Source organism: Pyrus communis, chromosome 13 (assembly GCF_041283825.1).
Source record: "Pyrus communis isolate YQ-2024b chromosome 13, ASM4128382v1, whole genome shotgun sequence".
Taxonomy (NCBI): domain Eukaryota; kingdom Viridiplantae; phylum Streptophyta; class Magnoliopsida; order Rosales; family Rosaceae; genus Pyrus; species Pyrus communis.
The window spans coordinates 19,267,255-19,277,903 of record NC_142577.1 but is presented as its reverse complement, the minus strand read 5'-3'; the positions used below and the strand labels follow the sequence as shown (position 1 = coordinate 19,277,903).

General features: G+C 39.1%; 1 protein-coding gene across 8 annotated transcripts; it reads left to right on the top strand.

Moving 5' to 3' along the window:
- Positions 1 to 4,016: 4,016 nt before the first annotated feature.
- LOC137737053 (cyclin-T1-4) lies at positions 4,017 to 10,203 on the top strand. 8 transcript variants are annotated; one of them, XR_015954863.1, is made up of 8 exons: positions 4,171 to 4,393; positions 4,996 to 5,575; positions 5,776 to 5,857; positions 6,162 to 6,296; positions 6,652 to 6,827; positions 7,198 to 9,393; positions 9,659 to 9,804; positions 9,891 to 10,203. XR_015954863.1 is itself a non-coding variant. In XM_088682784.1 (7 exons), the coding sequence occupies exons 2-7, from the start codon at positions 5,001 to 5,003 to the stop codon at positions 9,920 to 9,922; spliced, it is 1,146 nt and encodes a 381-aa protein (XP_088538910.1). In that variant the 5' UTR covers positions 4,017 to 4,398; positions 4,992 to 5,000; the 3' UTR covers positions 9,923 to 10,203. The 8 variants fall into 8 exon arrangements, 4 of the variants coding, with proteins under 4 accessions (XP_088538910.1, XP_068332505.2, XP_088538909.1 ...); XR_015954865.1 differs by having other exon boundaries at positions 4,177 to 4,393; positions 4,992 to 5,575; XR_015954866.1 differs by having other exon boundaries at positions 4,184 to 4,398.
- Positions 10,204 to 10,649: the final 446 nt, after the last annotated feature.

Sequence of the window (10,649 nt, the reverse complement as noted above, 5' to 3'; positions counted from 1 at the left end):
ATCACAACCATATTTTTAGAAAAAATTTCCTCCGCCGCACGCGCCCCCACACGCCGGCCACGCGCAGGCACGTGCCTGGCACGCTGACGGCGTCAACTGACGCCGTGAGGAATATTCCGTTATTTTTAACGGATTCCGTCAACGGCGTCAGGAATATTCCGTCAAGTCTGACGGAATATTCCATCTCCTTCCCCGGCGAACCTCCGGTGCCGTCGCCGGCGCCGGAAAACTGGGAAACCTGCAACTCGTGTTTTCTCGCTCGATTCTCAACCATTTTTCACGATTTTAACACCAAATTGAAGCCCTAGACTAGTAGAACACGTCCATACAAGTTTTAAGGGCTAAAAACCACTAGATCATACCTGTCCACACAAACCAAAACCGGCCAACTTCGAACCAGGCTATTCCGACGTCCAATTTCGTTTAACGAGTTACTCCGGGACTCCTGGGAACCTCACTAAGACATCTACGAGCTTCAAAATTCCAAAAACGTGCTAGATTAATGTTTGCATGAACAGTACACAAATCTGCCATTGTCGAAACGACGTGAAAACGACGGATTTCTTACCTGAAAATAGTACGATTGTGCTCCCACGAACTTCACGATCTCGACTGTGCCCTTAGTTTCTTCGATTTGTGATGATTTAGTGTAGTTGTGTGTGTGTCCGTACGAGTTCGAAGGAAGAAGAAGAAAGAAGGGAGCACGGGAGAGAGAGAGAGACAGGGAAAGAGACAGAGAAAGGGATAGAGACAGTGAGAGTGTGTGTGTGCCCCAGCACCTGCCAACACCACACCAAGTAACCAAAAACAACATAACGAAACAAACTAGGGGTAGAAAGGTCATTTCACACGTACGTTCTAATAATCTCGGGACGGGATATCACATAATCTACTACCAAGTTTTTTTTTTAAATTTAAATTTTTTACAAGGACTAATGTTCAAAAATCCCTTTATATTATGCCTATTTTCTTCTTTCGTTTCTAAATAAAATGTAGGTGGTATTTGCCTAACCTTTCATTGAATTTTAGCCATAAGAAAACAGACGTTTATGTTGATTATTCTAAATACATTATATTTGAAAACTTGCGTTATATATTATTGGATAATTACTACCACCCTCATGGTATATGTGATTTTAGGAAGCCGTTTAATAACTTTTTGGGTTTCTGTTTTCAGATTTTTGTTTCACTTTTTTGAAAATTAAAAATTGAAATTTTGTTTGGTAACTGAAAACTAGTCATTTGATAACAAATTTGTTTTCTAGTTTTCAGTTTGAAAAAGGTAATAAGGAATTAGGCTTGAGTTTTCATTTTTTGGTTTTCAGTTTTCATGTTTTTAAGAATTTAAATCTATTAGTAGTTACCAGACAAGATTTTAGTTTTAAAAAAAAAAGGTAAAAACGAAATGGTTGTTAAATGGCTCCTTGAGTTTTCATTTTTTGGTTTTCAGTTATTATTAGTATTTTTAAACTGAAAATAGATACCAAACCATGATTTCAGTTTTCAATTTTTTAAAAAGTAAAAACTGAAAACGAAAGAATTATCATGTGATCCCTAAAATACCTTGAGATTTGTTTGGTTATTTTGAGCTGTAAGAGCTTTGATACGGATTATGCTAGAGTTCAGTATTATGAATTTTTAGTTATTTGTACAAACTTTATATGATATCAATTTAGTCATTTAAAATTATTATTTTTATAATTAACATTCGTATTTTGTGCACGTTCTTAATGTACGATTAAAATTTCTTGATCAATATTGTTGTTTCTTAAAGCTTGGAATAAGACGAAAGTTCTTAGAAAAAAAATCGTAATAAAATAAAGTTAATTAAAATGAAATCGGATTAGGGATTTTTTACTAAATATAAATACAAGATTCCAGTGCGGGTTAAAGCGCGGATGAGTTAGATCTGCTGTGCCCGTATTCCCTCTATCCATCCTCCTCCCGCATCCTCCTGCTGACAAGTGTCCTATGGACTAACACTAAATTAACTTGGAACTCAATAAAAGAATAAAAAGAAAAAAAAATAGAAAAAACCATCCCTTCTTCTCTGAGAGCAGTTACAGCGTGGAAACCCTCCCCTCAGGCAATACACTATGCTATCCACCTAGTGAATAGTAATTGCCCTTAATGAACAGTAATCGCCTTTTGCATCTCCATCGTTGCACTTCAATAGCCCTAATAATAGGTAATAAAATATTAGTATTTTTTTAATTTATAAAATAATACAAAATAATTTTGATGGCTTTAATGTGCAAGTTGCATTAAACATATATTTAATTGGGTTTTAAAACCCACACTTGTGACATCTACAAAATAATTGTGATGGCTTTAATGTGCAAGTTGCATTAAACATATATTTAATTGGGTTTTAAAACCCATACTTGTCACATCCCGGCCCGGGACGGATCACTTCCCGGGCCCGCTCCACCACCGTGGCACGGTATTGTTCGCTTTGGGCTTACCATTCCCTCACGATTTTGTTTTTGGGAACTCACGAGCAACTTCCCAATGGGTCACCCATCATGGGATTGCTCTCGCACGCTACTCGCTTAACTTCGGAGTTCCTAAGGAACCCGAAGCCAGTGAGCTCCCAAAAGGCCTCGTGCTAGGTAGAGATGAGAATATACATTTAAGGATCACTCCTCTGGGGCGATGTGGGATGTCACAATCCACCCCCCTTAGGGGCCCGACGTCCTCGTCGGCACACTTCCGGCCAGGGATTGGCTCTGATACCAATTGTCACATCCCGGCCCGGAGCGGATCACTTCCCGGCCCTACTCCACCACCGTAGCACGATATTGTCCGCTTTGGGCTTTCCATTCCCTCACGGTTTTGTTTTTGGGAACTCACGAGCAACTTCCCAGTGGGTCGCCCATCATGGGATTGCTCTCGCGCGCTACTTGCTTAACTTTGGAGTTCCTACGGAACCCGAAGCCAGTGAGCTCCCAAAAGGCCTCGTGCTAGGTAGGGATTGAAATATACATTTAAGGATCACTCCCCTGGGCGATGTGGGATGTCACAATACTTGTGACATCAATTCCATCAGACATTATAACTCCCCATCACTCTTTCCTTCTCCCCTCACTCAGTCGGCTCTCTCTCTCTCTCTCTCTCTTACACACACACACACCACATCCCATCGCTCTCCCTTTCTCTCTCTACCCATTAAACTCTTTCTCTCTCTATCTCTCTCTCTCTCTCTTCACTCAACTCTCTCTCCCATAACTCTCTTCACTATCTTCCCATCGGTGCAAGCCAAATAACCACCACACCATCTCTAAACGCTGCCAAAACTCCCCAAAATTCACTCAAAAATTTCTAAGGGTCTAGGCAACTCACTCTTAACCCTTGACAGTGGGAAAACCCAATGGAAAATGAAAACTCAGTTGTGTAGTTCGACGAACGTTGGCGAAACTTTCACTCCTTCAACCACGTTAAGCCTAGGTTTCTCACTCTCAAACTTTCCCTCGAGTTTTTGGTAAATATTCTTAGCATGCATGCACTTTTCAGTGCATTTGAAGGACAAATTTCCTTACTCTGTTTTCCCATCAAAGTTTGTAGGATTCCCAAGCCAAACCCAGCCAAACCCCGTTGGTTTGGTTGAGTTGAAGGCATATGACGATTTCACACGACCCCTAGACCACGAGTTTGAGCTTGCATGCTTGAATCCACTTTGAAATCGACGAAAACAAAGAACTCCAACTCAGGTCGTCACTTTCAGGCTTTTTCAGACGAGCTCTGGCCATCTTTTGGTCTTAAAAAATATAAAATTGGGCTAACGCCAAGATGACGTCAGCCCTGGCGTTACATCCACTCGGGCTCTCGGGCTGGCAATTCCTCACAGGCTCGGAGCTCGGGCCTCCACTCTCCCTCGGGCTGCCCACGCTGGAGCTTCAAGGTCAGGCTATCTGGCCCTATTTCGTCCCCTGTCCCCCGAGCACCAGCCCACGCTAGAGTTGCTCTCAAAGAGAGAGGGAGGTATATATATATTTTTTTGTTTTTTATTCTATGTCAAGTTTAACTATGTAACTTGGTGTTAGTTCATAGGACACTTGTCAGAAGGAGGAGGCGAGAAGAAGAAACTTGGGCACAGCCGATCTGAACTCAGCGCGGATCGAGTTGTTTGTTGCTGACCTTGCTTATACGGTTTTACCCTCATCAAATTACAAATATAAAACGGTCTTCCCTTTCGGTTTGCGGTGAAACTTCGCATCCTTCTTCCGCTCTTTCCTCTCTTTCTCTGCTCCTTTACGCGTTCTTCCTCCCAAACCCTAACCATCTTGCGTACGATCGTATCCAACCACGGTTTCAGATCTCCATCGCTGCCGATTGGCCAATCGCGCTTATATTTCCCGATTGTGATTCTTCTCAACGTCGTCGTTTTTCAGCTGTAAGGTTTTCATCGTTTCAGTCTCCCAATTTCTGGGCAATCAGATATCCATAGTTGGTTAATTCTTCAGTTTTGGATTCAAATTAGTTTACTTTTTCCAATGATCTGCTATTATTTATCTTTATTTGTATTGAATTTGTTTAATTTTAAGTGAAGAGCCGTAGGAGGATCTGAAATTTATAGGTTATTATTTATGGTTATACATATTTATGGATCCATAGATAATTTTGGAAGTAGGAGAATTGGGAATTCTGTTTGCTGGATAATAGAAATTGGGTCGGGGATTAATTGAGGAATCAAAATTGAAAATTGGTTGAATTTGGAAGCAGGTTGGTTTTAGTGACAAATTAGAGGTTCTTATGCTATTGAGTTGTTGATTAGATGAGGTTGAGTTTATATATAGGCTTTGATCGAGTTGAATTATTGTAATTGCATCACTATAACCTAATTTTTCTTGTGATTTTGTTATAGAAATCTTTCACCAGTGTATATCATAGTCTCCTATGCCTTGTTTGGTTTTTGTTATATTTAGTTTTGGAGTTTCTCAGCACTTTTTCTCTGTTGGTTGTTCCGTTTCTTATTTGTTGTTTTTAACTAGGCAGGAATAATGGCTTTTATACGTAACTATCGCTCACAAGGGGGCACCGCTGGTGATGAGTGTTGGCCGTCTCTCGGTAGAAATGACGTCAAAAGCTTCAACAACTTCAACCACAACAACAACTGGAACAGGAGCAGGACTAATAACTTCGTTAAGAATTATAACAATTATCAGAAGTACAATTATAACAATTTCCAGAAGTACGTGGGTGGTTATAAGGAGCATGCGGATAATTCTAATTATATCAAGCCTGACAGTGCACCATCTTTTAAGAGGAGAAAATTTTCAGATTCTACTTGGGGTGATGGTGGGAGACATTATCTGCCACCCAACACATATGAGTTTATCTCTTCTTCTTGCAATAATTATGTCCCTCATCAAAGATCCAATGGTGATGCCTCTGCATCTACCACTGGTAAACGTGACCGCTCAAAGTTAGATGAGGATGAACTGCCCTTTATGTCAAGGGATGAGATAGAGAGATGCTCCCCATCTAGAAAAGATGGTATAGATTCAGTACGTGAAGCACACTTGCGCTACTCATACTGTTCTTACCTTCAGAATCTTGGATTGCGGCTTGACTTGTAAGCTTCTTCTACTTAACGTGTATCTTTGTTATGCTTTCATTTTGAATAGAGTTCTTATCATTTATTTAACAGGGTTTTGTCCAGAACTAGTGTTTATGGTATTTTGAACATTTTGCTCGTTGACTTTAAGTTTCAAGGTTTTCTTTTCTCTTTCCAAGACATATGTAATTTAAAACCTAATCATATATCTCTTACAGGCCCCAGACTACTATCGCTACTGCAATGGTTCTCTGTCATCGGTTTTTCGCCCGGCAGTCACATGCTTGCCATGATAGATTTGTGAGTATTCAATGTATTTTGAAATTCATAGCATCTTCTGATGTTATTAAGGTTTCCTTTATCTTAGATAGCCATAAATTTTATGTCCTCATATGATCAACATTATAGCAATTAAGATAATCAATCATTCGTTGTGTTCAAAGTCTTTTCCCTTTTTATTTTTCTGAATATAACTCTATGTTTCTGTTCGCCACTCTGTGCCGATTTTTAATTTCGTACTGGGTAATGGATTATGTACGTTTTTGGTTTACTCTGTCACTCCATTTGGTAATTATATTTTATGACTGTTTCGTTTCTTTTCCAGTTGATTGCTACTGCCGCTCTGTTCCTAGCAGCAAAGTCCGAGGAGACACCACGCCCTTTGAATACTGTGTTGAGAACATCTTCTGAGATTCTCCATAAGCAGGATATCAGTTTCTTGTCCTATATGCTCCCTATTGTGAGTGTCTTTACTGTTCTTCTGAGCCTTTATGATATGATCTGTCCTCTTTAAAACATTCAGAATGAAGACAATCTTTTCACAGTTTAACTGTCAATATAAAAACCCATTATTGAATGCCATAATGTTTTTCTTTGCATTGACATAAAAAAACCATTGCATAGCCTTTCTTTTTAAATTCAGAAGAGTATTCCCGCATTGAATCATATTTCCTATTCATGCTGTTCAGTGTGTCATATAGAGCATGAAGCAATTTTAACTTTTGAAGATTTTTCTCCAATCCCCGACTTATATTTGAAAGCTCAGATTAGAATTGCACTTTCTAGCATTCTGACATTTGTTGTCTGTTAAACAGGACTGGTTTGAGCAGCATCGGGAACGGGTGACGGAGGCTGAGCAAATGATACTGACCACTCTAAATTTTGAACTTGGTGTGCAGCATCCGTATGCACCACTTACATCTACTCTTAACAAATTAGGTCTTTCACAAACAATTCTGGTGAATCTGTCCTTAAGCTTGGTCAGTGAAGGGTAAGTTCATCAATTCGAGGTTACAGAATTCTGCTTACAGTTTGTTGAATGACTCTACTTGATCATTCTTTGACATGTTTGTGTTGATTTTTTATATTTGCTTACCTTGCATGCCTCCCTGAAAATTGTTAGTAGTAAGATTTTCACTGTGGTGGTTGAAAGGAAGAAGATAGAGAAAAAAGGGGGGGGGGGGTGTTTATCATCAGAGTTTCAGATTTTATTGATGTTTGGGTATGGCTATGGAAGAGAATAAATACCTGTGCCTTAAAACTCTGATGCTTGAGGTCGGTCTCAATAATTTCCCTGTTTAGAGCATCTACTTTAGTAGTATTTTGAAATATTAATTCTTTTGGCATGCATATAATTGCAGGATCTACACAAGAGTAGAGTTGATCGCCTGTATGATATTCTTAGCTGGCGGATTGATTTGCTGTTCATGGAACTTTTGTTTTACTTCTGAAGTTGAACTGCCGATATTTTTTGGATGAATTTACCATAATATGCCCCCACCAACTTAGTCATTGGCTATTGAATATAGCCACTTAGCCTCTATGGCCATTTTCACTATCTTCTTTTAACTTACTGATGGAGTTTATTAAGAAAAAGTCCTCTGTGAAGTCCTGCTACCAAACATACAGTTTGTAAGACATGGCTTTTGTGGGCTTGGTTTTGGAGGAAAACCATTGTCTAGGGGAGGATTTCATCTTTGTGATTGGTAGCCCTTCCCGTCCCCAATGCCAATGCTGTTTTATGAACCCTCGAATGGCTTCTCCTAATTCCTCTAACAACGAGGGGTTGACCAGATACCTAGGGGCTGCTTTAGGTTTAACAGTATGATACTCAGTTTTGAGTATCAGGGCTTTCAGTCTGATTTCAGTTTTGACCGAACTCTTTCTGATGGAAGTTTACACCTTGGCCCAAGAATTTGCAAATTGTCGTAGAACTGTTGCCACTGGTGCATGAGTCTCAGGAGCTTGTGTAGGTTTTTTCCTGACCAAGATGTCTTCAAAGTTTTTGGTGTTGTATTCTTTTTCCATTATAGAATGGAATGGGAGACATTAACATTTTGTATAGTACCTGCCATTCATCTGCCCCGTCTCCCAAAGGAAAGAAAAAAGAGATATTTTTAATGCAACACTGTGAAATGAACTTGAGAGAAATTGGCAAAATGTGCTGACAGTTTTCCCCATTAATTGGCTTTGAGATGGTACTTGTTTTCCAAGATGGGGGAATAGGAGGCCAGGAATATAACAAAATTTTGAAAGTCATCTGAATTCCCATATCTTTTTACATGATTTTCATATCATATCTATTTGGTTCATATGTTTCTCAGGTAATGATCTGTCCAGATCTAGAACCTGCCCAAATATTTATGTCAAAAGGTTGACTGTGAACTATTTGGTTCCATATACATGGTATCAGATATGTCAATTTCCTAGCCCTAACTCCCGTGTAAGTGGTTTTTTACAGTTTTGAATAAATTTGAGACCACTTCACAGATGGGGTGCATTATTTTTGCTTTGAAAATGTTATCATTTCTTCTTGAGTTTTCTCATATTTAAACTTTATCTTAACATTTGTTCAAGTGATGGATGTTGTTATAGTATGTGTTCTGAAACGGAAAAAAAGTTTTCTTGAAACACTATGTCCTCCTGTTAGACAAATTATTGTTTTACCCAGAAGTACACAGTGGAATACATATACGTATGTACATTTTTTAAAGTTCTACATTCTTTTGTTGAAGATTACTTTTGAAAATGATTTACGTGTTCTCATTAGTGGCATATATCGTCAGAAAAAAAATGAAAAGAAACATTTTTTAAAGTTCTACATTCTTTTGTCGCTTTTGAAAATGATTACGTGTTCTCATTAGTGGCATATATCGTCAGAAAAAATTGAAAAGAAAAATCATTTATTTGTGAAGATATAGGCATATACTTTTTGTGTCCTTGGTTGCATCCAGGGAGTTGATGGCATCCATCCTTGTAGTTTCCAGAAGAATTGATGGTATCCATCCTGGTAGTTGCCTGAAAATTCCTACCATTTTAGAATCTGGGTTGTTCTAGGGGGCATTCGCCATTTTTCGATTTCCAAGAAGTTCTCATCAAGTCTTGCTTCAGTGAGTGCTCTTTATATGTTTATAGAGGAGTTGATGATATAAGAAAAGGATACACACACACACACACACACACACACACACACACACTATCTGGAACAGACTATAGATGGCAATTCAGCTTCATCCCATGCCTGCAACATGGGTGTAGTGGATGATTCTCGTTGGGAACTTAGTAGTTGGGTATTGTGCATGCTCAATAAGCATCAATGCATGTAAGATCCAGCCATTGTGCAGAAGATTGTGGATTTGTTTTCAGGAGTTTAATTGTTTGCAATGTCCTGCTTTTACCGTGTATACGAGTAAAATAGCCGTGCAGCAGATTGGGGCCTGGGAGTTTTGGTGTCCCTAGATGGGGTATATCATGTTTGCTATAGTTTTGGTACTCTTATCAGCCATCCTGCAGACATTCTGGAAAATATTCTACCTGACTTGCTGCTTTTGTAGTTGGTAAGAAATTGACTTGTTATTTCATGCCTGATTTGATGACGTTTTGCTACTAATTTTTTTATGCTACATGCTGCTGGTATACGTTCTATCAATGTGAAAAATATGCTAAGTTGCACGGGAAATTGCCTTGTCTTTCTACCGTTGCCCCAGATGGTTTGGTTTGATTATGTGCCTTGCTACCTCTCCTAGCCCATGGTGGTGGCTCTGTTGGTGTTTTGTCTCCTAACTCGCTGGAACTGATTTGGTTTCTCATTTTATTTTTCAGGCTTCGGAGTTCTCTGTGGCTGCAGTTCAAACCGCATCATATTGCGGCAGGAGCTGCCTACCTTGCCGCAAAGTTTCTGAATTTGGATCTTGATTCTTATAAAAATATATGGCAGGAATTCCAAGCTACACCGGATATTCTTCAAGGTATGCATACATGCTCACAGCCGAGGCCTAGCGAGCCGCTTTTTCATTTGCATATAGATTTTAATTTGTGTTAATTGTTGATGCAGCTGTTGCTCAGCAGTTGACGGAACTCTTCTAGAAGGATGGCGCATGGTTGTTACACTAGTTTGTGTATAAAATTAGGATATGCATATCATGGTCGGACGGGAAAGCATATACACGACTTTTGCAGGGGTATGGTGTGAGGAGACGACGAGAGACGCCAAGATATGATACCTATTATTTCTCACAACTGCTTTCCTCTTGAACCTCTTGAAGGCTTAAAAAGTATAGTTTTTAAGGTTTTGTAACATCTACCATTTGTACGCTTTTCGGAGTGGTAACCTACATATAATGACAAAATCGCTACAAAGTTTTTTATTTCTTGTGCTTCATGTTGGTATTATATCATTGTCAATTGTCGAACAAGGTCTTAGACAACATATTGATATCTGGGTGGTAGAAACATCAAAGTAGTGGGAATGCTATAGACAGTGATACATTTGGCACTGTTTTTATTTACCTGAAGTTAAAGTGAAACTTGATTATTTTTTCACATTGGCTATTCTATTAGCTAACGCTGACGCGTGATAAGAACGACTCTGAACTTGGGTACGGACTCCAAATCCGTTATCCTCTCATACTGGAGAGATACTCTCTCGTTACGAATTCATCACGTGGCAACAACGTTGAAAACAAAGAATTAAGATCCTCTTAGGATCATCAAATCGTGTCCGTTTATCGTACATCATGTGATCAGAAATCATTTTAAATAGGGAACTTTAACGAAAACCTCTCAGTACTGTTTACTTTAACGAAAAATCACA